This window comes from Cygnus atratus, chromosome 1 (assembly GCF_013377495.2).
Source record: "Cygnus atratus isolate AKBS03 ecotype Queensland, Australia chromosome 1, CAtr_DNAZoo_HiC_assembly, whole genome shotgun sequence".
Classification (NCBI taxonomy): Eukaryota; Metazoa; Chordata; class Aves; order Anseriformes; family Anatidae; genus Cygnus; species Cygnus atratus.
Genome location: NC_066362.1, coordinates 137,216,946 through 137,243,922, shown reverse-complemented (window position 1 = coordinate 137,243,922; position 26,977 = coordinate 137,216,946). Strand labels below are relative to the sequence as shown.

General features: G+C 39.4%; 1 protein-coding gene across 5 annotated transcripts in view; it reads right to left on the bottom strand.

Moving 5' to 3' along the window:
- PPP2R3B (protein phosphatase 2 regulatory subunit B''beta) overlaps positions 1-21,469 on the bottom strand; it is a 51,245-nt gene extending 29,776 nt beyond the window's left edge. Inside the window, exons 1-2 of one of the 5 annotated variants that reach the window (XM_035558097.2) lie at positions 21,373-21,469; positions 19,489-19,934 (exon numbers count right to left, since the gene is read on the bottom strand). In XM_035558097.2, coding sequence (XP_035413990.1) covers positions 19,489-19,833 — 345 coding nt within the window. In that variant the 5' untranslated portion in view covers positions 19,834-19,934; positions 21,373-21,469. Of the gene's footprint in view, positions 1-5,237; positions 5,549-5,646; positions 5,741-19,488; positions 19,935-21,372 lie in introns of those variants that run through there. The other 4 variants (XM_035558098.2, XM_050710232.1, XM_050710229.1 and 1 more) reach the window with 4 other exon arrangements.
- Positions 21,470-26,977: the final 5,508 nt, after the last annotated feature.

The window sequence follows — 26,977 nt, the reverse complement described above, 5'->3', positions numbered from 1 at the left end:
TTTGCTTCCTCTGCTAATTCAGGAAATGAAAATGGTACAGATTAGAAAACGGAAAAGTAAATTTCAGAAAAAATACCTAATGAAAAGCAACATCTACTACATTTTGTGCCGAGATAGAAGGGGTACAAAAATATTAGTCACTGCCTGTGAATTGTTGTCAGACAGCCTCCATTTTATGAGCTATATCAAAACAAGCATCCAAGCCAGTAATATACAAAGTTTTGCATATAGTTGCAGCTTTCTCAGAAAATACTTTGATCATAGGTTAAATCCATATTCCTGTTCCTTACCAGCATGTTCTGTTTCAGGAGACTAGCTAGTAAGAGCCTCCTAGTACATAATCATTGTGATTGTACGCAGCCAATGGATCACACTGGGACTCACTACCTGCACAGGAGTCATGACTGCCTAAACATCATTTTAATGGGGAAAAACTGACAGCCAGTTACCTCAGGCAATTCTAACATTTGTCTATAGAAAACAGCCCTTGTCAGGACAGGCCATCAGTTCAGCATCAGAAGTAGCAAATAGGGCTAAGACAGACATCCACTTAATTCATAAGCTCTGCAGCCTTCCATGTTCGCAACAAAACAACTTTCAGTCCCTCAGTGCAATTGAGCTTAGAAAAAAATCCACTGAAACAAGAAAAATATCAGCCAGCTCAGCCTTGTTACTGAGCTGTGGAGTCATTAGTGTAGTAAGTATTCTGTTAACTTTTTGTCTGGCAATGCCCCAGCAAATTCTGATTTGGACAATTGTGAAAACAATTGCACATTCCTCTGATCCTGCAGAAGTTGAAGGCTATTTTTTTTAAATACAGAAACGTGCCAAACTGTTTCAGGCTTTCTAGGATACAGAGTACTACTGTCGACAGTCAGAGCACACCTGCTATATTAGGTAGTGTAAGTGATTATAAAGGTAAGAGAAGTATGTTAAAATGGAGAAAATTAAAATGGAGAAAAGGCTTGTGAAACTTTCATTCCAAAGGCTGGAAAAAAAGTAAATCAGAACTCTCCAGTGCCTGAATTATTGGGTCAGGATTTATCTGCAGAGGGTACTGACATGTAGACTCTTAAATCATGTGCGCAAGTAAGCTGTAACAAATGTGCACCATATTGGCTTTGCTACAGAAACAGTACACACATCCATAAATTTATGACCAGCCACCAGCAGGTAAAGAAGCTGCTGCCACAGTGTAGCCAACACATTTTAAGCTCACACCAGGAGTCTCCATTGCCCAAGTGGCAGAAAACTTCCCATTTGCTTTTGGCTTTCTCTGCATGGCTAGAGCTGAGGACCTGGCAATCCATTAGCAACAGACTGTCTAGGGGAATCTCTCACCTTAACAAGCCAGTCTCGGTGGGCAGCTTAGATACTTTCATTCTGTCTTAAATGTTGGCATTACACCAAACTAACATCAAACATAGCTATTAACTACACTCAATGACGCTTCTATTCCACCCCCCCCCCCCCCGCAAATTTATTTTCCCCCCTAAAAAGGAAATAAAGTTGTGTACCTGATGTAAAGTTATGTAAAAGCAGATATCATGTCTCCCTCTGTGATATTAATTCATCTCCAAACAAAATAAAATTAGAAAATTGATCCTGTTAGGAAAGCTGGCCTGCTGAAGGCCTCCAATTATTACACAACTTACTTCTTGACTACAGATGTAAAACCAATTGCCTCAATTAAGCTTTCCAAAATTCACTTTCCCTCGGAAATGGGAATGTTATCTCCATCACTGGAAGAACCAGTACACTACAGCACAAGCATACGCCAGCCCAGCACACATTAACACCTACAGGCTGTTGGTGTTCATTGTCATCTTGAATGCGTCACAAGAGTTTATAAAACATTTTGGTAACAGAGGAGTGCAAAAGCAATCAAGAGGCACTAACTAACGCCTAACTTCACTCAGAAGGAAAGCTAATCTTGTGAGGCCCAGTGGAGAAATTGAAGAAATATTTCACATACAGCTGACATAAATAGCATGCGAAAGCAGCATTTAGGATCATTAACAGGTGGTCATGGAACCAGTAGCTTGCCATTTCCACACTGACGTGTGATGCATACAGCTACAGGGATCACCAAGTAGTAACAGCAGACAGAGGTATGATGCAGTTCAAGTACCAGAAAATACACCAGCACATAGTTCTGGCACTGAAATTCAGAGGATGAATTCAAGATTTAGGGCAATTTTTCTTTATTTTTAAATCATATTTAGCACCAATTATTTGACTTTACTCAAGTCTAGTTTTCATGTTAGAACTCAACTGATTTACATGAGCAGTGTGAGACTAAGTAGCTAAGCTAGGAAAATAAGTGTTTTTCTGCTAACACTAAGCTACATGGGTGTAAGGATGTCACTGCACACAGATGCATTTTATTCTGTTACCATTTTGTTTCCAACTTCAGATATATTTTCCTCAAATAGCCTAGGTAATGATGCTGCTTACATTGCAGCTCTGACAGGTAGGGATGTCACCAACTGTTGGCAGTCCATTTGACATAGTGATAAGTTTCTTCTCCCTCAAAGGTTTCAGAGAATTGATGAGCAAGATGGATACAGTGTCTCTTCAAGTGTTGTATTTCCAGTTCACTATATTCCCTAGACACAAAATTCCCTAAAAATTGTCTTTCTTACAACTAATGCAAGGAGATGAATTAATGTTCTTTGGTCTGTGCAAAATTATCTACTCAAAAATTCAGTTCCAAATTCACTTCCCCATAACAGAACATTTCAACAGCTGTTTGTTTTAATTTTATTTTTGAGAAACAGTCTTTCCAGAAATCCCTGTTTTGCTCAGTTCTATCAATAAACGCAACCATTGAGAAGCAGCCTGTTCCACCCACTTACCAAACCTACCCACCTCACTACTGATTGTCCATTTAAAGATTTTTTCATACAGCTTGATTTGCTACACTCTATTGAATGCTCTTTCCAAAGGACAGGTGATTATCTATGGAAAATTTATATGGCTCTATGCAAAAAACACCACCTCAGAGCAGATGCTGAGCCATGTGTAGTCTCACCATCCATGACAATTAGTTGTTTTACTTTAGGAGATTAACTCCTACAGCACTAAATTTCTTAAGAAGAATCTGACTTTTGTTTAACAGCTTATAGAAACTTCACAGATATGAACACTTATAAAAATATAGTCCAGGTATGGAAAAACAGGTCAGCCTTCATTTACACTTGATTTTAGCATTCTGATTTTACATCAAATTCATGAACTGTTCTGTCTGAAAGCAAATATTGCAGTGGTATAGAAGACTGTAAATTCCAATGGCAATGAAGCTCAGCAACTGAGAAAAGTTTTTCAAGTTATTCTACAAAAGCTCTAAGCAGTCTTTCATTTCAACATGAAATTTCTTCAAAGATTATGTAGTAAAAGATAAACCAACATTCTTTGAAATGCACCTGACCCATGAGGCACAACTTGAAATTAACATTAGCATGAAGGTAGAGAATATTCATCTTCTATATCAATATTTATTGGCACTCGCATATTTCAGGTACTTTCATAAAGGTCTTCTAAAAATCATGAAGTAGAAATAAAACAGCATTTAAGAAGGAACTCCAGATAAAACACATCAGATTGAGCAAAGACATCAGATTTTAGTTTTATATTCCTATTAAGTTTGTTCTGCCCAAACAGTTTTGTCTGTAATACGATTAAGTGGTTTAACATGTTATTCTACAATTGCCATTTAACCAAGTGAAAATTGATTGTTTGTTTTCTGCATTGTAAGGTAACAGCTGGCAGGATATCAAAACTGATAAAATACATTAGACAAGCTATTTTCTAAAGTATTTAGTTGCTTTTACATATGCATTGCCATACTATATTGAGACCTTTTCTAGCTCAACACAAAAAAGCCTTGTACAAGTGCAAGTGATCCAGCTATCACTCGATGAAAGACAGATCAAGTTAACAGGCACCACACAAGGTAATAATAGTGTTTGTTTACAGCGGGATGCCATGACTAGACTAAGCTCGCCTCATGCTCCGAGTTTCAGAAATATTAACTGCTACTTTGGGGTAATTAAAGATAACATTTTCCATTTCTTTTGGCTGTCTGTAATGTTCAGCATTAAAAAATTCAAAAATCCTTTCATTCACAAATTTATTCTGAATGGCATAAACCAGATTGGTCAGCATTTGAATTACTCTTTCTGCAAAGGCACAAACATTGTTTATATAGCTCAGCTGAAATAAATTTGAAATAATAATGTAGCAGGTACCAGGCTAACACTTTTTTAGGGTCACAGGGCTCCAGCTCCATTGCCCTCTCTTGAAGGTCACCTAAAGGGACACTAGTGCACTGAACACAAAATTAAGTGGTAGGCTATATTTAGAATGATTTGAAAAGTAGAAAAAATTAGGATAATGTAATTTTTACTCAACTACCAAACTTTCCTTAATTAAAAACAATTACAAAATGTCTCATACTGTCACTGATACACCTTTAGTACATGAATTAGAAGTGAGGGTGAGGTAAGGACAAAGTAAATGTTTTCACATACCACCAAAACACTTAAAGTTCAGTGCTAGTTGAGGAAATACTTTCTCCAATAAAAACAGTTTTAAGCTTTTGCCCTCAAAAAAGAATCTCTTTGAAACATTTATAAGTAGTTTTCCTAAGAACCATACATTTCAAATGCTTCTATTCTCAATTAGGAGCTCACTTTAAAATGGTGGATTTAACTCACTGTTGTAGAACAGCAGAGGCACATGTATGAACTACGTAACAACAACTGATCTCATCCAAATAAAAGTCTAAAAAAACACCACCACAAAGGCATTCAGAATCATCATATACAAATAAAAGCACTTTGACATATTCTGAGTTAAAGTTACAGCTTACTTCAGTATATTTTAGTAAAATGTAAATTAATCCCCCAGGGGAAATACACAGATTGTGACTATGCAGATTAAGGAAAACAGTCTGAAAAGTCTAATGGCAATAGGCACACCAACTTTCTACTGCATATGCCTCTGTGCAAACATACTTCATCTATACTACATGATTCGGTAAGCTCCCGTCTTTTTGTTTGTTTGCAGAGAAGTACCTGTGCAACCTTCTAAAATACAGAAGAAAACATCATACATGAAACCTAGTGAAATACTGCTAGTTGAGAAATAACTTCAGTGTATTTCCTGAAATTTGCATGGTTGTAAAGATACAGCTGAATACAATAACTTAATTGTATAAGAACTGAAAGACAAACCTGGACCTGCTGAAAAGCTCTCAGTCTCTTCTTGAACCTAGAAGGTAAAACAAAATCACATCCTCGAGCTAGCAATGCCAACTCCTTTCTTAGATCAGGATCTTGCCGCAAAGAAATTTCCTTTATCCTCATGCTTTCGGATTTCATATAATGCCTCTGTGCCAGTCCAGGCACTTGAGTCCCAGTAAATAGCAGAGCTGTTGTATTATCACACAGTGCCACTTAAAGCAGCAGCAGCTGCGCCTGAGTTCTGTGGTATTATAAGAGAGTCAGCTCAACTTCGCCTGCTCCATACATTAAAGGGAACTTGGCTGGAATCACAAAAACAGATTGGAAAGTCACTTTGGGGGCCTGCCCTTTCGTACATGCATTCCAGAGTCTAAATGGGATAGTATGGAAAAAAACAAACCTGTTTGGAGGAGCATCTATAAAAGCAGCTTCCAATTTTAAAAAAGCAAGCCCTAGAAGAATGTGAAGAGGCCAGCCGTGGTCACTTCGTAGCTTCCTCCTCCTCCCATCCCCCCCCCAGCTTTTCCTTCTGTCACAAAACACTCACTGTCTAGCTTCAGTTAAGTACCTCACCAAAGGATAAGGCTTACTGCGCAGCAATTAAACTCCTTTTAAGCTCTTCAGTCCTTTAGCAGGAACCCCATTATATCAGAAAAATGAAGACAACAGAAAAAGCTGCAAAATTCCACGGAGCGGCTCACCTAGTTTCATATAGAAGTAGGTTACGAGTATCAATGATTTAACAAAATCCCCCCAATATTGACAGGATACATTTTTCTTGCTTAAATAGTAGTTTTTATAAAACTTAATATCCATGTATTAGATTACATGCCTATCACATTTCAGTAGCACTAAAGTTAGAGTTAGCTACCTTTCTACTCTATTTTCAGTTTACTGAATCTTACATACATTTTATGGGGAATAAGGCTACTTTTTGGTCCACAGCAATCTCCTTCCCAGAAACAGACATTTGATAATCTTTTTTGGTAATCTTTTGTGGAAGTTAGTGACATTGTGTCCCTCCTCTTCTACATTTTTAGGTACATTAAAAGATAACAGGTGAGGTTTTTGCATTAACACTCTTAGCCCCTCAAATTCTCTAAGATACTTTATGTTGCATATTTTACGTTGCCTGATTAATGCCTCTAAACAGTCATGCACAAGTGTAGCTACTAACAGCATAAATAGGAAGATTTGGCCAGTCTTCCTGTTTTCATCCCTCATGCTCTAAATAACCTTCTTGATTAGATAAAAATGTACACAGCCAGGAAACACTGAAGCAACTATTTCACTATGAAGCTCAAGTTTTCTTGACCACATTATATTAGCTCCATTGTGTTTATCTTTAGCCTCATTCATCTACTCATAACCATTCTGTCATATATCAATATATAAAAAACTCTACAATACACAGCTTGTGAGATTTAGAAAAAGGGAATCTATGAAAAGGTACCAGTGAAACATGATTTGTCTTAACCGAATCCTTTTTAACACATGTTGTTAGGAAGTAAGTGATGACAGAAAGCCCGTTCTCTTGGTTTTAGTTTAGTATTTAGTTTTTCCCCACATCCTTCTTTATTGCAACTTACGAAGATATTTATTTCTCTCAGAAGTAGAGCAAGTAAGGAATTAACTAGGCAAGAGTCAGATTTTGTGGTTGGCATGACCAGGCTATCAACCTGCACAGAACAAAACTGGCTGTCACTTGCTGCCTTTTAGGAAGACCAAATCAACCAACCTGTGGTAACCCTGGGCCACAAGGAAGCCAGAGAGGAGCAGGGAATGCAGCACACAACAGCAGCACGCCTGGAACTTGAGACGAAGGACTGAGGTGTTAGAGTAGAAGAATCCTACTTGGGCAGCAGATGCCAGTTCCAGACTAAGATGTTTGGGGAAGGTCAGGAAGGTTGTATTGCACGCAGGCAAAGCAGATTGCATTTCAGGTTAGGGAAAAAAGGCCTTCCTTTAGAGAAGGAAAATATCTAAGAAAAAGTATCTGCTTACATAAATTGCTCTGTTTTCACCCCTTCTCACAAGGTGATACACTCCAGTTCACTAGTACAATCATGGCCTTGTTCGAGGTGGCCAGATTACATCATTAAGATGACTGGCTGCCACAAGGAGAGCTAAGCTGAAGGACTGAAGCTCCTGTTCACCTGAATACGCTGAAGAAACCTCAGTAAGAAATTGTTGTTCTGAACCCCACTTTGAAGAGTTGTGAATTTCACTCCCTTTTTCAAATGAAGCTCTGAGTCTGTCACCACTTACTAATATATTGTGTTCAATATTTTGGATATTCTGTTTCATTGGTTTAATACCACTTCCCAGCCCAAGTAGATGGTACATCAATCCCACTGCTAGCTTAATGTTGTACTAGCCCTCCTGTCACTAGCCTGGTTTCAAACCTAGTAGTTATGTACCTGCATGCAGTATAGTTTTTGCAAGCATACAGGCTACAATATGTGAAGAATCTACATGCAAGTGAACACTTAGTTGCAATGCACTGAGAGGTAAATACACTGGCAGCTCTCACTTCCTTTACACCACCCAAATAGAAAAAGGTTCTGTACTGCCACATGTAAGCAGGTACAAGCATTACTAAACAATGCGGTCAAGAGCCCCCCTATGATCAGTTTTCACCTTTTCAGTCATGAATTAGTCACAGGAGAAAGGGAAAGTCAGCCTCCATCCAGATTGAACTAGGAATGTTCAGGTGTAGTGTTACATTCACCCTAACTCTGAATTCTCGCCAGTGAAAGCTAAGGCAAAATCCTTTCCTGGGTGAAGGGCTGGATGCCAGCCACAAAGCTGTTCAAGTATCCTGGCAGCTTATTATTAGCTAGATAAACAGAAGGGAAGATGCATGCTCAGAGCTTCCTTCCAAAGCTAAAGATACACACTATGAATGGATCTGACTCAAGGGACCGTGGTTAAAGAGTTCACCACTTTAGCAGTGGTCTGAACATGTACAATAGTGTAATACTTACATGGCTGCAACACAAGAAGCATTCAGGTTGGACACATTTTGCTAGTGTTTTGGGGAACTTAGAAATAGAAACATGAAGCATAACTCGAAAACCAAAGCATTCGTCTACAGAATGCAGTTTTTTTCCTGTATCTTCTTTCAGTGAAAAGCATATACTGACAGTAGATTTAAAGTCTTAGAGTATCAGAAACTGGCCTTAAATCATACCAAAAAAAACCATTCAAACATTACAGGAAGCTTCCAAGAAAATAAGCAGCTCAATATGTAACAAATTGCATTCAGCCTTAAAAAACCTGGGTTCCAGACTTCAACCCAATCACACAAGAACCATGGTGACAGCAGGTCCATTTGGCCTTTGGAGACACTTTAAGGCTGCGTGAGTAAACTCAATGGCTACAGTGTGCACTATAATTGAATCCTTCAGCCTGCAATGCTGCAGAAATTAGCTTTCCCCTTAACCCAGAACACACTATCTGCCATATCTCCACAACAGAGAACACATGCAACTTCCCAAAAGGAAATGACTAGTGAAGGGCAGAAGACAGCAGTTAAGAGAAGATAACTAAGGCAAGGTAACATATTTCTGAATACATAGAAGAGATATGAGTTAGCATGAGTGACTTAGTACAAAGGATATATTTCAGATGTTTTAAGTGGAAAAGGCACTATTAGTACAAGCAAATAGCTCAGGAAGATATACAAAAAAGGTCAATCAGCTAAAGCTGCTAAGCAAAATACAGCTACTGTAAGGCAAGAAAAGCAAATAAATAAGAAGTGAGAAACATACCAAGAATGACAAATAGAAACAGCAGTTCTTTGCTAGACCAGAAAAACAACCAGACAATACAAAAAGCCCTAAAAGGATGGGTTGCCCCTGTCATCTTCAAAGATTTTAACTAGACTATCACCCTTATTTAGTATTATCTAATCTAGAAATAACTCTTGACAGTGGCCTTTGATATACTGAGAGATGTTGCAACTAGATATTAATTTATGCAAATGAGGCATCTTTGATTGATAATTGCTTGGTTCCCTATTCCTTCCTCCAAAGCTCCACAGTCCGACTGAATGTCTAACAAGTCTAGATTTCTGCAAAAAACTTACTGCTGAATGTCACTTGCATCTACTGTTGTGCAAACATAACGCTGGTTGCACAGGAACATTACTTACAGTAACCTGCAGATCTTTAACCCTGCAAACCAGTGTTAGTCTACAGACCATTATTGTATCAGCAGCTCTTAAGGTACAAAGTGAAAAATAAGGGGAAGATTAAAAAGATGATGTCCATTTCAGTCAGATTTGATATTATTTGATATTGACCAAGGTGAGAAAACACAGCTTAGGCAGGCTCCCTAGCATCAGCAGTACTGTTCTGTTTAATGCTGTACACAGCAACTTCCACTGATGAAGTCAAAATAAGTGAGGAACAACAATACTTCTTGGACAGAAATCTAAAAATTCCCTTCAAGTCTTCAGAAAGGCCTTTCGAGGGAAAAAACTTCTTTATAGGAATGGATTAAAGCCTCAGTTGTCTGTGTGTGTTATTTTACATTATTATGAGCAATAAACAAAATATTCTCAGGAGAATGCAGTACATAGCAAGATTTAATGATCTCAAATGTTAGTAGGACGGGTCCTGTAAAACATGCCAGTTTTAGAGAATGGGAACCTTCAAGAATAAATAGAAAGCAAAGAACATTCTACTTTTTGATCCATAACTGCCTAAGCAACCTAAGCACATTAACAGTTATTGACAGGCTGACCCACTCAGGGGTGGGGATAACCTATTCATATTGATTTTTCAATCTTGAATTCACAAGCATTTTTATTTTCATTGACTAAAACCTATGGCTCGTATGAAACAAGGATGCACAAAGTTGAAACTTATTTATTCTTATACTGATGGATAAGGAAAAGGATTTAATAGCATCCCAGGCATGCAGTTTTCCAAGTTCTTCACATACTTATTTAACTTGCTCCCTACTAATATCTTTTCATTTCAAACTGCTTTGAAGAGATTAGAACAAGATGATGATGTACTTGTGAGATGAATACAACGTACTTGTGAGAAGAATGAAACAAAGCATTATTATCCATCCCTAACTCTCCTTTGAGTGAGTCGCCTCTAAGACCCAGAGCCCAAACAGTTTGTCCAGCGGTAGTCTGACAAAACCCAAGGGAGACAGTCTACAAAGTACAGACCACAGAAGGAATCAAGTTTTTTTTTTCCTTGAAGGATGCAATGCCTCCACCATGGAACATTCAGACAATTAAAAAAACAGGGAAAACCTGCATGTGCACATCTTCTCTAATGATTTAATTTTTCCAGTACTCTTGGAGTAGACAAAACAATGCCTGGAGGTTCTTTCTACAGTTACTGGGAGAATCCCAAGTTTTTAGGAGGTAAGACACTGAACGGCAAGACACCAATTAGATGTGAGATATACGTTGATAGCTCAGGAAGGATGGGCTGATCAGATTCTCTGCGCATTACGAGAAGAATGCCATGTATGTACACCACGCCACGGGCTGTTATCAGATTGGAAGCAAGATAAGATACATGTCACCTTGCTATGATTACGCTGCCTGGACTCCAAAGACATAGCACAAGCCTTTTTAGATTGCTAACTGCATCTGGCAGACTAACTTCAGCAAGCGTCAACACGAGATATAAAACCGAAGCCTGAAAGTTAAAGGATAGTAGTATATCCCATTCAGAACAATTTTCACGTTCTCTGCCATATTAGGAAAAGATTCAGTTCACATTTTATTTATTTGTGCATAGCATAAACAGAGTTTTGATGGAAATAGGTTGCTGGAATGGTCTTTACAGGTGAAACCTCTTTACTATTTGCGATCTTCACATGAACCTACTCATTAGATCACGGAAAAAGCTGTACCCAAACTGATGCTGCTGAGGTGGCTGTTAAACAGAGATTGATATAATAAAAATATCTATTTTGGCTCATACAAATTAAAGCTACACCTGCTCTAACAGAATGCTGTTTTTAAATGAACCATGATGCTAATGAAGTGTATCCACAGCGGAAGCTACAGTTTGTACATTTGAAGCTTATCAAGGTAAGCCTATGCGTAGCAGAACACATTGAAATGAAGCGTCAGTTCAAGCTGATTAAGAATGCCACTTAGACTTTCCTACAGGAGACAGGTACTTTTATAATGGAGCCTAATTTATGCATTATGCAACTTTTCAAAGTCACACAGACCATTTTGGATATTTACTTCTTTCCAGGTTGATATTACTTACCTTGTATCACCTTAATTTAGAAGTTGACAAAGTAATCTGGTATAAAAAAAAACATTGTCATTCATGTTCTTAGATTGCCCAGCAATTTATTTAAACATAGGACCAACTGTTCAGTACTTATCACTTTGACATGAACTGAATTTTCAACGAATCCCTTCAAAAATACACGTCTTAGAATTTCATTTCCAAAACTAAAATGATTGGTGTACAACAACTACTTTAATTTGGGCATCATAAGCTAACACCTCATGTAATTTAGTCCCTGAAATCACAAGATAATAATTTTGAGTCAGTGACAGCTGCAGGACAGCTTACTGCATATGCTTCTGCTCCACATTTCCTTCCCCGAAGATCTTAAGGTAAAAATAAATCAAGAAGCTTAAGATACAGACCTCCTTGTTCTACAAGTCAGCCAGCAAGATTGCAAATCGTAACTTAACCAACAATGGAATTTCTATAGAATTCCTATAAAGGCCCACTCTTGACCTAAAACTATCATGCTGATAGAGGAAATGGAGAAGCAACAGAAACTATACTGGTTAACAAGGAGCACAGGGTAACAAACTTCATAAATAATACAGAACTAAATAAAGGTCTTGTACTTCCAAACTTGCAAACAGAGTATAGTGGTAAAGAAAAAGGCAAAGAAAGGAGGCAAATCAAAGAAACTGGTCACTGGTAACCTTCTGAACTTTAACTTCCAGTGTGGTAACTAAAGGGGTGAATGTTACATGTGAAGAAATAAGAATTAAGAATTAAGGCAATTTACAGATATATGCCAATACAAACACACTGCCAGAACAGCAACAGTACTCTCGACTAGCAACTTTCTCCATTTTCTATCTTCAAGAGACTTGATGTAAGGTATAAATATTTTTCAAACATTCTAGTTTACACTAAAGTTGTTACTTGATAAATAAGCCATTGTTCAATATTTTAGGAGACACCCCTTGGTATGTTAACAGCAAATAAGACAATGATAAAGGTGATCTCTGTTCCAGATCTCAAGTTTTCAGTTAAAACTTTTTAAAGGTGTTTGATGCAAATGAAGACTATTTATGAGTACTAATGTTAGACTGAAGTAAGAAAAACCTAGTCTATTAAGTACCTTCAACATTATTTAATTTCAAAGTTTGCTTGATTTCTTAGTCAATGAGATATGCCACAAGAATAAAAACTATTCACTACATACAATATGATCATATCCAGTAGAAATTTTTATCAGAATCCGGATCAGCTGATTATCAATGCAGATCTAGCTTCTATAGGAAGAAAACTGTTTAGAAGCTGTTCTCCTGATTGATAAATTTTAAAAACAGATTGAGTCAAGCAGTTTCATAAGCTTTGCAAGCTTTGTTTTGTCAAGGTGACAGGAAGCCCCAGATGAAGACTGTTCATGGTGGGCATATTTACAGCTCCATTTTATTGATAGTTTTGCTGTTTCCCTTCTTTGCCCACTCAGAAGTTCATTCTCTGCATTCTCCTTTCTCATCTATTTCTATAAATGCTGTGGAAGTCTCCTTGTACTCTTGCAACTCACCTTATTTGTTGCCTGAAACCAGCAGAAGTTTCTATTAAAATCTGCACAGAACAAATACATAAGGCTTGTTTCATACGAAACAGAAACTATAGAACCTAATAGAAAAAGTATGCAAAAGGTTATTTAAGCACATATCTCAGCAGCCCTAAGAGCCCGTTATCACTGCAAGTACCCGTGGTCTAGAGATGGTACACGGGTGACTCAAAATTCTCAAATTTCTACCTATATTTAATATGGAATAGTGATTGCTATGGGAAAGAGGCACATCTAACATGAAGTACCAGCACATACTTATGAACACATCACTTGATCACTGGTTAGCTTTCTGTGGAATAACTAAGTTGTATCTGTTGTTGACAGAATACAAACTAATCTTAACTACCAATGCACTATTACCATCTGGTTAACTTGAAGATGAGAACACAATACTTCAACCCAACACAAAGGAGTTATTTGTATATTGTGACACAGTTAAAACATTAAATTTGGTACCTACTTGTTGTGGACTGTACAAAACAATGAATGTGCTTAACTGGTATCTTCTCCAATTAAGCTACTTAAGTTGCCTAATTTTCATTTAGTTCGAAACAGTTATGTATGCAAAGCCTCTACTTTTGAGAGACAGAACCATGATATTACCACTGGTATTTTAGAGATTCTTCCTGTAACACTGCTCGCTGAAAGTTTCTGTGCAGCCATTTACTATGTCCATCAACGGACAAACTAGTTCACTGGATGAACCACATTGTTTTGTATTGAAGTAAGCCCACACATACTTTTGGCCTGAAGATCATTTCTTGCTGACAGAGTAAGTGTAGGGCATGTGGAGGAGAGGTTCTCAAAAATCCAAGATGGGTTCTCAGCTGTGGAGCCTCTTGCATCTTTGAGGCAAAAAAAAAAGCTGTCTTCATTATATCAAGATCTAATTTCATCCCAGACTGCTCACCTGCTAAAACAATGAACTGTTTCAATGACTGATGTAGATCTATAATTAGTTTAAATGTTTTGAAAGACTGGGAATAGACAAGCAACTGTAAATATCTGCATATAATGATCTCACGCAACTATGAATTTTTTGCTTATTTGCTTTTAAACAACAGTTACTCCCACAGGAAAGAGTGCCTTTGAGTAATCAATTGCGACCAAATATTTGCATTTGCCCTGTGTCAGGAGTCATGAGAATTTTAAATTTAAAGAAAGCCACATATAATTCCAAATTCAGTTTTTCAGCACTAGAAATGTCAAAAACGTTAGAACTGGTTGCAGCATATAAGGAATATTTACGAGTTTCCAATAGGACAGATATATCTTCTCTTTCATGTGGAACTGCCACTTTGAAAGAGGACTGTAAGAGATTACTATTTCTTCTAACAAAGCACAATGTGTAAACAAACTAAATACTATTCCTGCCAAGTGTAATATTAATGTCCCAGGGTCCAATATACAGCAGTAATAAAGAAAACTACCAAAAAGCTATAACAGTGAATAACTGTTTGTCATTTTTACACAAAATGACTAACTGGTTCTCTAATCAGGATAACAATTCTTCTGTTCCAAGCTATTCAGTACAGCAAAGCTTAAGAACAATACAGGATATACCACTGGTACTGCTTATGTTGACCATTATTATTTCACCCCAGTTGAAACTAATAATGATTTTAATAATGATTTTCTAGGAATACCCATAGCTGCAATCTTCCAGACCTTTATATGAACTTCTGGCTGTCCTTCCTTTGTTGGCACCATAGAAGGACCTTTACTGTGAACATGTTAGTGCTGATATCTGTCATATTACCTTGTTATCATCATAAAAGTACATCAGTTTGATACCAGGTTATTTACAGTCTGCTTTTAAGTCACAGGCTTGAGTTGGAAGCCAAGTCTGCCACCCTCCCAACCTAGTGATGGGAGACAGCACTACTAACACTAGCTTTGCTCAATGCGGAGTTAGGGATCATGTGTTATGCAAGACTGAGTACAGTCTAATCTAGTTTGCCATGCAATCCCAATGCAGCTAGCGTTTCCCAGACTGTACTTAACACTGCTTCTAGTGTTAAGGTATACGAGGTAGCGATTCTGATGCAGGCAACATGCAAGACAAGGCACTTGAAACATCGAGACTGACATCAAAGTTTAATAACTACCAAAGTGAAAACCTGTCTGAATTTGACAGCTCATTCCTCTTACTTTTCTAATATTTTATGAACAGTTTCTCTCCTTGTTAGCAAAAGGAGGTTCCCCAAAAACCCTACAGCCCACCTGCAGAACATGGAGCCTGATCTAAAGGATGCAGATCTAAGCCTTACTACCCACCCTTTAACTCAAGTCATCAGTTCATTTGTTCCAATCAGCAATTATTAGTGCTGTTATGCTCAAACCTTTGTCTTAATGGTAAATGGTTTCATTTTAGTCTTCCTTTAAACTAAAATGGATTCTAGTAGTATCACTATTTGAATTGACTAAGTGGAAACTGAAATCCAGCATAAATGGCAGTGATGAATAAAGCTATACCACAATATAGTAAAGCAGTAGGAAAAATTACAAATTAGAGAAATACAAGACAATGAGTTTTAAAAATTGTCACAGCATAACAAGCAGGAACAGGTTGCTTATCAAGAAAAGGATATACAGAAACCAGCCTAAGAAGTACCTTTATATTAAAGGTTGACCCTGCAGAGAAATGGAAAATAACTTTGAACTTCGTCAGATCATATCACATTCTGTCTGCAACTCCCCTCCCTTCCAAAATGCCCATAGGGAATTCTGTGAATTGTTTCCCCAGATGCCTAGCACACCAGCTGGTTTGGATTAAACATCTTGCCTGAGGCATCTTTTAGGCCTTGAGGCCTGGCATTTTTGACAGTGTGATGAACAGCGTACAATTGTGTATACTCCATATGTTTAAGATAATTTAGAGTGCCAGAAACACTGTTAAACCCATGTACAGTAGTGATAAGGGTTAGAAGAAAGCTACGGCAACAATTCCTCAAGTTTCAAAGTTACAGCTCTAGAATTTCTTGACTATTTTATAGTATACTGTTGTTAAAGACAATTGTTGAAGTTTCTCTATGCCTCTGATGTCTTGTTATTTCAATACATTTAGCATATAAAAAAATCACGAATATACTTGAACAATATAGAGCGCTAGCAAGCACTTTACATCACATAATGAAGTTCACCAGAACTTTGTAGTTACTGTGCTTGTACACAAGTTACTTGTGCAACAGACGCAAGACAGACACCGATCTCCCTGAGTGAGATCATACAAGCAAAGGCAAAGCACCTTCCCTAAAGGAAAATTAACCAAAAGCATCTAAACAAACACTGTTTTGTTTTCACCCACATCAAAACACGCTAAGATGAATTTTCATAGTTGAATTCTGTATGGATTTCAAGACTGGTGTTCCAAGAAAGCATTCTACAATACTTGGTTTTCTAGAAGCAGACAGAAACTTGTAGTATGAAAGTGGCATTTCCTACACACTCATACTTACTGCTTAGTAATGACCTGTGGATGTCAGCTTTCTGTTACCAGCTTTACTGCTTGATGTCCTTTGGAAAAGTTTCAATAGGAACATTCCCAGAGACAGGAGAAGTTGTACAGCAACCTTACCCATAATTAAATGTAGTGATTCAGCTCAATGATACCCAAAATGTATCCTACCAAAGCAAATTTACTACCTATATATGCTGCATTATAAGAATTCTTTGTTAAAGCTTTCCTTACTGTATACAGAATATGCCTATATTGACTTACATAGCCCTAAAGAAAATCATTGTCCAGCTCTTTATGACTGGATGTAAGAGCCCTTTCCTAATGTCACTCTCAGGCACACAGAGTTGAGCAAATTTTTTATTTTTTTAGCATTTTCTAGAACTGTTACTTAGAGTTTAAATCTCAGTCGCTAGAGCTACAGTACAAGCTTTCTTTTTTAAAAAAGCTATTCAAAACATTGTCTTCCGCTTACAGAAGCATGACAAGGACCTCAAGCTTAAACTCAAGTTAAGTAGGTAAAACCATTGTGGCTCAATTTATGAACAGTGATGAAGTGCACAAAGCCAGATGCATCACTTTTGACACTGCAGTGGGTAATTTTTGACTGCACAATAAGGAAAAGGGGTATATTTTGCTTTCTGTGAGAAAATCCACTGTCATGACAGAACATGTAATTATGCAGCTCCTGGGATATCTTAAGAGCTGGTGCTTACTCCAAATAAAATTTACATTTCAAAGATTAGGAACCTTTTGTATGATGCTTCAGTTCAGCTGAATAAAGTCACAAATAAGTTTATCGCATAGAAACTTCCCTCCATCCAACTCTTTGGATAAAAAAACACTTATCTACCTATCTAGTTTGCTTCTCAGCACTATACAAGTGATTCCAATTAAGCAAATAATGTTACACCTTCATGAATCTTACTTCTTCTTTATGGCACCCACTTAGAGCAATCAACATACATGAAGAAAAATTACAATAAACAAATTAGTGATGGAATACATCATGTATCAGTGGCTTCTAAAGGAAACTCTTCCTTTGCTCGTTTATCTGACACAAGAATAGACTGAGCATCTGCTAACTTTCTACATTTCACTAGAACAGAAAATACGAGTGTATGAACATAAAGGAAAAAGTAAATCAATTGTCATGCTTTGTAGTCTGGGTAGTGATTATGCATAAGATACAACTCTATTATTATAAAGGCAATCTGACAAGCTTTGGACTCTGATGTCCCGAATCTAAGAAGCGGGCACTCCAGGTTGAACTAGATTTGAAAATTAATATTAAAAAAAAATCAAGGCAAAACTTCAGATTAACTGTTTCAGTGGAAAACTGTCACATTGTTATGCCAGTGGGTAAAAATACAGGTATATGCACAGACACCAATAACAGACAATTAACTGACACTCTTAATCTTCCTCAGCTGTGACTGCTCTACCCCTTACCAACCTGAGGTGGCTTCCCTGGGACACGAGAAGGTTTGGCCAGTGGACTGCGTCAGGCACAGAAGTATGGAGACTGGCTGAAAGCAGCAGCCACTTACAGCTTACCTGTATTATTAAGTAACTGGAATTTATAGCACTACAGCAGCAACAGCATGCCTCTGTTAACAACTCCTTTGATACAAGGCAGATCATACATGCAATGCTTAGTTTCATCAGTCATCACACTTTCTATCCAGTGTTTTTTTTTTTTTTTTTAAACTTTTTCTTAAGAGGTCTAGAAATTAGAATGAACTGAACTGCAAGCCGCTAAAAAACAAGTCAGGCTGGGGGCAGGGATGCCATTCTTGCATAGAAGACATTGTCTTTCATAAATCGAGACCTTCTTAGAACGGAAGCACTGAGTGTACCATACAGTCCCAAAACAATTACTTTGTTAATATGCAGATTCAGCAGAGCAAAATTTGAGTCTTGCACTAACAATAGTGCCTGGTGTCATCAGACAGAGGAATATTTGCAGTCAAGGCAGTATTTTGTAAAAATAACACTGCAAACAAACACAGGGAACTCACAACTGTGGATAGATGCATTTACAGTGGAAGGGCTTGTTACGGGAAGCATGGTATTTGAAGCATCAACACCTGGCTTTGGCTACTTCTCACAAAACTAAGTTAAAGAAGAGATGGCCAGGAACTGTGATCTGTTTACTAAACTAAATAAATAACCTCTGTACACTATTATGCCTGATAATACATTAGATATTTAGTATAAAACATTAAATGCATTTCATGCAGGATACCCTATTAGCCAAGGCTATCTGACCTATCTATCCAAGTTCTGGCTATTAAAATTATTTGTTCAAAAAAAAGCATTATGGAAAACCACTTTCTAAAAGAAAAAAGAAGTTATTTCTATCTTTTCTACCACTTGCAGTTTGTTTATAACTTAAAGAACACAGGAAGACAGATACACCAGCCTTAACCTTATTGCACAGGACAATCCTTCAGAAAGCAGGAAGCACTTACCCTGACCTTTCCTTATATCTGCTGTACCCACTGAAGTGACCAGGACATGTACATTATCAGCAAGACAGATCAGTATTGCTTATTTGAAATTATAGTTCTAACTAGGGTGAATATACCAAATTAGTCAGCTGTACCAGATCAGGTGTTTTAAAATGCTTCCAATTCTGCACTTTTAAGGAACCAGGACAATACTTTCTTGATAGAAAAATTATTGGAAATAAAAGCAATCCATTTTTCAGTTTGTCAGGCACATACAACTTATAAAAAGCAACAGAACTACAAGTAGCCAAGACAGTCGTTCAGAAGCTCAGGCCACTGAGCACTAATGACATGCCAACATTGACATTTCATGTTCTGTGGTGCTGCTTCACTTCCAGACATCTCCTGTGGAGGATCTAATTACTTGCATAACTCAAAGCCACAGCCACAAAATTCACTTCAATTTCAACAAATAGGTCTAATAAGAAAGAAACAGACTTACTACTCTGGTTCCTGAAGATCTACGTGTTCCTTTAACATTAGAAACGTTCCTTGAGCTGGATGAAGTTGACAACGGAAGAGTAGTAGAAAGTTGAGGAGGGCTGAAAGACAAGGGTAGTCTGATATCTCCTAATATGCTTTGCTTGGAGTCGGAATTCTTAGTAGTGAACCTCTCATTTTTACTGTTTCCTGAATCTCCATTTCCAATCTCAGTTTTCTCCTCATTCTTGATTCTTCTCAAGCAGTCCTTTAAAGTCAGCTGAGTCGCAGGCTGGCTAAACCAGCACAAAAACAGTTCATCCACCTTCATTTTCAATACAGGTTGCAAAACTTTCCCAGGTGTCATTTTCTACAAGTTTTCTTTCTTGTTGGAAGAAATTCCAAACAAAAGTCTGAGTTATCTACTTATTCCACTTAACTTCCAGTGTTTCACAGAAGCCAAGGGCCCTGTTAAAAACAACAAAACACTTCTTTAACATTACAGTTTTAACAAAGTGCTGATAGTTACTCCCACGTGATATCAGCAGGCGTGGGGAGAGACGTGATAGCATGTGATTACAAAGGCACAGACACATTTTGTAAGCACAAGTCATTAATTAGAAGTCAAACCCAGAAAATAGCTCTTCTTAAAAGCATACTTTGTAAGTGATGGAGACTGGATAAAGAGAAACTGCACCCAAACACAGCTGTCTAACAAGTGTTCTCCAGGAATGTATAATACGTATTCATTGGGACAAACAGGCTTCAAAAACTAGAAATGAACTTGGAAATAACTGCCTACAAGCAAACAGTTTATGCAAAGCCTGGGTGATAGCATAAAGAAGATTTAAGAAGCAAACCTTCCAGTGAAAGGGTTTAGGGTTAAGTCTGAAGGCTGAATTTTCATCCTGAAGGCTGTGCTTGATGTAAAATCTTACACTGTGATATGCCAGTATTCCCAGGTTGAGCTATGCCCAAGCAGGCATCCAAAGACCCTTCCCCAGGACTTAGTACCATATGCTCATTTGAGAGCTTAAGCACAGATTTATTCTGATATTCACTTTCACAGGTTTTTAAGGGCAATGTGGAACACAGTGCAACTTGAGGATTGGCATAGCATCATTTCAGGTTAAGTGTTCACTTAAAATAAATTTTAAAAAGTGTATTAAAAAAACAAAACAGAGGACTGAAGCTTAGCCCTGAGAACCAACCCCAGGTTACTACTGCCACCTCTACAGCCAAATTACTTAACTGCCCTGGTAAAACTTATTAAAAAACAGTAGGAATTGCAGGACTTAGCTATTTAAGCCTCTCATGTTTTAGCCTTCACGTTTACATATGCCTTTAGAAGTGCTGACGTTTTAAGCCCTCGCTTTTAAAGTGGGGATACACAAGTTACATTGCCGAGGAAGCCCTACAATGGGCAACACCCGAGCTCGGCCAACACCCAGCACTTGGGCTGGCAGCTAAAACCCGAGCTCAGCCCCCGTCCCGCGGTGTAACTATAACCCGTGAAGGCTGAGGAGCGCCCAGAGCTCAGCCACCCCGCCGGGCACACCCCCCGCGGAGCCCAGCACCACACACAGCACCGGCACCGCCGCGTCAGCAGGCAGCGAGCCGCAGCCGCGAGCCGCAGCCACGCCCCGCCTCTCCCCCCCGCCCCGCTGAGGCGCCCGGGGGCGGGCAGAGCCTAGGGCGAGGCCGCCTGCGGCTGCCGCCCCCCCCACCCGCCCAACGGCGCACCTGCCGCCAACGGCACACCTGCGACCGTTGGCAAGCGAGCGCGCGCACGATCCGGGCGGGGGGGAGGGCGATAACAGCGCCCAACAGCAGCAGCACGCGCGACCCCCGCCCCGCGGGAAAAGGCGGGAAGGAGCGGGAAAAAGGAGGCGCGCGCAGCACTCACCTGCCCCGCGCGGCGCCTCCCGCCGCCGCCTTCAAATCCGCGCCGCGCCGCCCCGTCCCGCCCCGCGCCCACCGCCCCGGCCCGTCAACATCTCGCGAGAGCTCTCCCGCCCCGCTCCTGGGCTGGCGGCGGGAGGTTGCCGTGGTAACGAGGAGGGGTGGGGGAGGCGCGGCCATTTTGTGTCCGCCTCTCAGCGGGGTGTGGTGGGGTTGCCTGCCCGTGTCACCGTGTGTGCACAGCCTCCCCACTGCCCTCGCTCCCCCTGAGCTTGTAGGGAAGCGATGCCAAGTCCGCAGTTTCCGACCTTTGGGTCCTCACTGGCTGATTTACTGAGAGGAGCTGGGAAAGTACACACAGCTTACCTTTGTGGTTTCCAGCTGCTAGAGCCGCTTCAAGGAGAACGCAAAATGCTTCTTCTGTTGCATTTCTACACGAATGATTGCTCTTGTTGCCATTGCTATTACAGGATTGCAAGGGGAGGTGGAAATAAGCAGTAGCAGATGAAAAGACGGCTAATATCTCGCTTAAGACACCACTGCGTGCCAGTCTCTTAAAAAACCTGTTTTGGGCTGGGTAGCAAACAGAAAACCTGTCAGCTTTCACGGGCTTTCACGTTGGTGAGGCTCTAGGTACAGAATCACAGAATCATCTAGGTTGGAAGAGACCTCCAAGATCAGCGAGTCCAACCTCTGACCTAACACTAACAAGTCCTCCACTAAACCATATCACTGAGTTCAACGTCTAAACGTCTCTTAAAGACCTCCAGGGATGGTGACTCAACCACTTCCCTGGGCAGCCTATTCCAATGCCTAACAACCCTTTTAGTAAAGAAGTTCTTCCTAATATCCAACCTAAACTTCTCAATGGCTTGTTACATAGCATGGCCTTGCCCAATGCAACTTTTTCCTTGGTGTTTTGTACATCAGAGGGTCATCTATATTTTTACCTCAGATCCCTACTTGCATTTCCCTATATTTTCCTTATGTGGCTATGCTTTACTTCTGCATTCTCCTTTCTTTAACATGGGAGGTGCTCTGAACATTTATGACAGGTTGATGCCACAGATCCTTGAAATACTATTGTGGAACTGAGGCTGTACTGGAGATGATACCATCTACATATCTCAATGGTTTTGACTGAAGGCCTAAGAATGCAGATGAGGTTAACATAGGATATGTGAAGGGATGGCCTTGCTTTCTAATTTCTGGGGGCTTGGCTAAAGGACAAAGAGAAGGAAGAAATAAGGTGAAGCACGAGATTAGATGCCATGAGAGAGATCTCATAGAGATCAATACAATTATATTTCGATAATACTGAGAATATTAGCATTTGACAAAAACAGTGCTTCCGTTGTAAGTATTTTGAATGGCTTTGACTTATTGCTGTAGATGCCAAAATGCATTTACACAAGCCTTCAAATGAAGTTCTGCATTCAAGAAAACCTGTGAGGTGTTGGAATTTTTTGAGGGAATCTCCACTTTGTGAAACAAAGTAGTGCTTCGTTTCCTGCCTGTTGGTTGGTGAAGTTTAGAAAGTATGTTTTGGACAAAAAAAAAAAAGGATAAAATGGCATTATTCTAAACTCGTGTAAAGCATTCAATATAAAGTAGAGGAAGCAGGTGTCAAAGTGTGGAAAATCTGTAAATACTGTGGAAGTAGCTTTAAAGCAGGGGAAAGGAAAATGAGAGCTCTGTTGTGGATCACGGTAAGATTTTTGGCCTAGAACTGAAGGGCTGAATTAAGAAGACTGATAGCAGAGCCACAGACATGGAACAAAGAGGACTTTTAAAACATTTTGAATGCCTTTGAAGCATTCCTTAGTGATGGTGTAGCCATCTGTTGATTGACATGTTGAAGACAGGTGGCAAGAAGGGGATCAGAGAGTGAGTTGACAGAGTTGTAGAGTTGGATATCATCTGCATAGAGATGATGCCCTTTGTTGAAACTGGCAATGAGATCTCCCAGAGGAAAAGGAGAAATAAGAAAAAAGAAATGAAAAATATCTGAGAAATACACACAGTCACAGTATTCTCCTGTGCATGCTAGTGTATATTCGAAGCAATTTAATTCTGACTTTATTAGAATTTGTCATGATTAACATTGGTATGAGAGAGGAATCAATTCCACATGTCTTCTGTTAAACTAAAGTGCTTTGGGCGCCATCACCAAGTCATAAAAATACTTGCAATTGACAGGGATATTTTGAACATGCCTCTGGATGGATCAGGTCTCTTCAACAGTATATCTGCGATTAGGGATATGTGTTTGGAGAGTTATATGAGCCCCAAAAGTTAGCCCAAAGTGGAAGAATACCTAAAATTAACCTCTTTGTTCTTCTACCAAGGACTGAAACTTGAAACTCATTTTTGACCACGATTTCTCTGTTTTTGCTGGTACGGTAAGTAGAGAGGCTGTGCCTTTTCTATGTTGGTTTCAATGTAAGGAAAACAGAAATCTTTTCTGTTGTGTTACAGTTTATGTGAAATATCTCTGTTTCAAGGATGGGCTCCTTTAAAAGTCTGGTTGAATAATTATGATCTATAGAAATACCGAGTATGCAATATCCAACTGACACCTGAAAGTTAAAGTGAAGGGTCATGGTCAGTGTTGTTAAAGATGCAGACTACTTGTTAGGTAAGTTGGGAATCTCTTTATAAGAGGTGCAGGAGAGTGCTGTACCGGTGTAACTCACAACAATTATTAATAAGGGGGTGATTGTGTGAAGCTACTACGCTGGACAGTGGGGCTAATACACCCAAACTGGTGTGTCCATGTATTACAGCACCTTCCTGTAGTTTTTGGAGGTGCTAACTGGTGCAGAAACTGAGGAGCCATGTTAGCTTCCAGTTCTTGTTGGTTCTGTTGCACACAGCTTATTTCTGACCTTGTTTTACCAGTGTTGATGCTCAAAGTGATCCCAGCAGTACAGATAATGTGCATGAATGGCTAAACGTCAAAGTCCTTTGCCCTGCTTTGTCACTCTTGCCGTGACACGCGGCAGTGGTGTTCGTTGGGAATATTCCTGCTCTCTGTCAGCATATCACGTACAAGAAGGGCTGGGCTTTTTCCCTCATAACCTTGGGTATGTACAGCTTAGAAATCTGGGTAAGAAAGAGTTGTCTGCACTCCCTTTGTGCTTGCTGGGAGTGAAGAGGCATTTCTAGGGCCTGATTAACTTCATTCTGAGGTAGACATCTAACATAAGTCAGGTGAATCATGACTTTAAAACGGTCGTTTTTCACTACTAAATAAGGATACAGATTGTTGTCTGAGGTATCCACAACCGCATTTTTGAAGTCTAAAGTTAGGTCAGGTAAATGCTTTTGCAGTAGCAAGCATAACTCGTTGCACAGGGCTGTGCTAGATGTGGCCTTATGCAATCTCAAAAGTCGAGCTGTCACTGTTCCACAGGGCATGTAAGGTTGAGGTGAAATTCATGCTCTAGATCAAAGCGAGGTTCACCCATCAGGATCTTTCTGAGTCTTTATTCTAGAGCTTTTCAAATGCATGTTATATGGGGAAGAGAACTACAGTATTTCCTTAGGACGTTGCTTTAAGAAGAGTATTTAATTTTGATCAGTCTTCTGACAGTGCTTTTGCTGACACATTTCACAATTTTCAAATTCAGGCATCTGAAGTTAGGTTCTAACCTATATATAAGAACGAAAATAACTGTGTCCTGATTCCCTAATGTGTTAACTTAGTTGGAAGTAAGTGTGCTGAATATTTCTGACAAGCTGGTCACTTTTTTTAAGTTGCTATAATTGAAAATTTTGTCCAGAAGTGCTCATTGAGGATGCGCTGCCAAGGTGATGTTCCTCATAAACCTGCTTACGGTATGCAGTCAGAGAGACTTGAGGGGAGTGCAAATGCTGTGTTCCACTTACTGCAAGATAAAATCTAGCATTCTGTCACTCAAACAAAAATTGTTAGTCCTGGTACTATTTTGGGGAGGGGGGCCGGAATGGAGAGGACATTGGGTGCTTTATGCAGCCTCGCTTAAAGTGAAGGCTAAGAAAATGTTAATAACTGGGAATCCCTTAAACTACCCACCCATACCAGCTAACCATGCCACTTCATCCTTTCTTGCAGCTGCTTACCGAAAATAGAGCTAGGATGGTGAACTGCAGATCATATGGCTTCCAGAAGTAGCATCATATGCAGAGAAAAAATGTCAGCAATGCTGACTTGGTGCACATGTTTTGCAGGCAGCTATGTTCTGAGAAGAACATGAGTGAGACCTGAGGCTTGAATTTTCTCGACCTCCTACCACTTTGAGGTGGAATACTGCAGTTGTATCAGTTCTGGTTGATTGCTTGCAGATTTGCAGCTCCTTCTGTGCAAATGGGAGGTATAATTACAAATTCCTTTGTAGGTTATCAGTTTGTGTCCTGGCTCCAGGCATTTCAACATTCCGTGTTTGCAAACACATTTTATTTCCACTTTAGCACACTGTGTAGTCAGACTAAGTCCTGATTGCCGGCTTTCTCTTTACGTGAGTGGTTGGTTTCATGTGGGAGTATTTACATTCCTGCAGGAAAAAAGAAAGAGAGTATAAAATGCAGATACTGTAAGAGCAGGTGCATTACAATCCAAAGTAGAAAATTGGTTCAGCAGTTGTTTTCCGGCATGGCTTTAGATTAGTTCTTCTGCATATCACTGCAGGGCTAGCAGTGAACATTTCTTGAACATTTTGCTGAATTACTATCAGTGTGATGTTTTTTCCACAAGGTCCCTGGCTCGGGCAATGTTTACAGCAGTCCAGATGTGAAGGCTGGTTCCTCATTAAGTCCCCCTGATCTTCTAATCCCGGGTTCACGTATTTCTAGTGCTGTATTTTATCCTATGGTTTTATCTAGCATTGTACCCAGGTCACCTGGAGTTTATGGAAAACTGCTTGAAATGCAGTCTCTTGGGTGGTGTTTAACAAGGCGTGCATGAGGATGTTTATGGGGTGTGAGAATGGGAGCCTATTCATTCTCCATGCTGAGTGTTACTGAGCCCAGTTTTCTTCCAGCCTTGTCCTGGTGCAACCATTAGAGGGAAGAGCAGGCTCTCAGCTATTGCAGGCAGCAGCGTGCAGCGTCTGCCAGCTACTTTCTGCTACCATGCTGTAAACCGTGCCTGGCTGCCTGGCCCACGCATCGCCACCACCTGGCTAGGACCCAGTCTGAAGAGCTGAGAATTAAACGTGTTTTGGGGTGGAATATGCGTTTCCCTGTGTATCACCGGAGCAGTCTTGTGAGATTGCCAGGGGAGCAGTGTAAAACAGATAATGCTTCTACTCATTTTCTACCCTGAGAGTTCTAAACAAATGTAAGTCATGTGACCGGCAAGTATATTTTATCACTTGGCATACAGAAGTTTTTTTGAAATAGTGTGTATTTCTAGGGGATGGTCTTTGAATATTTATGTACAGTCTTTGAATATCTGTGTACATACATCTGTACATAAAGAAAAACTGCAGTAAAACGTAGGATTATGCTGGCTACTAGTGCGCTAATTAGCTCCATGTACTAAAAATAATCAACATAGTTAATTGCTGGATTACAGTACAATGAGAAGCAGACACCTAATAAATCACACTTTTTATTATTATCTGTTA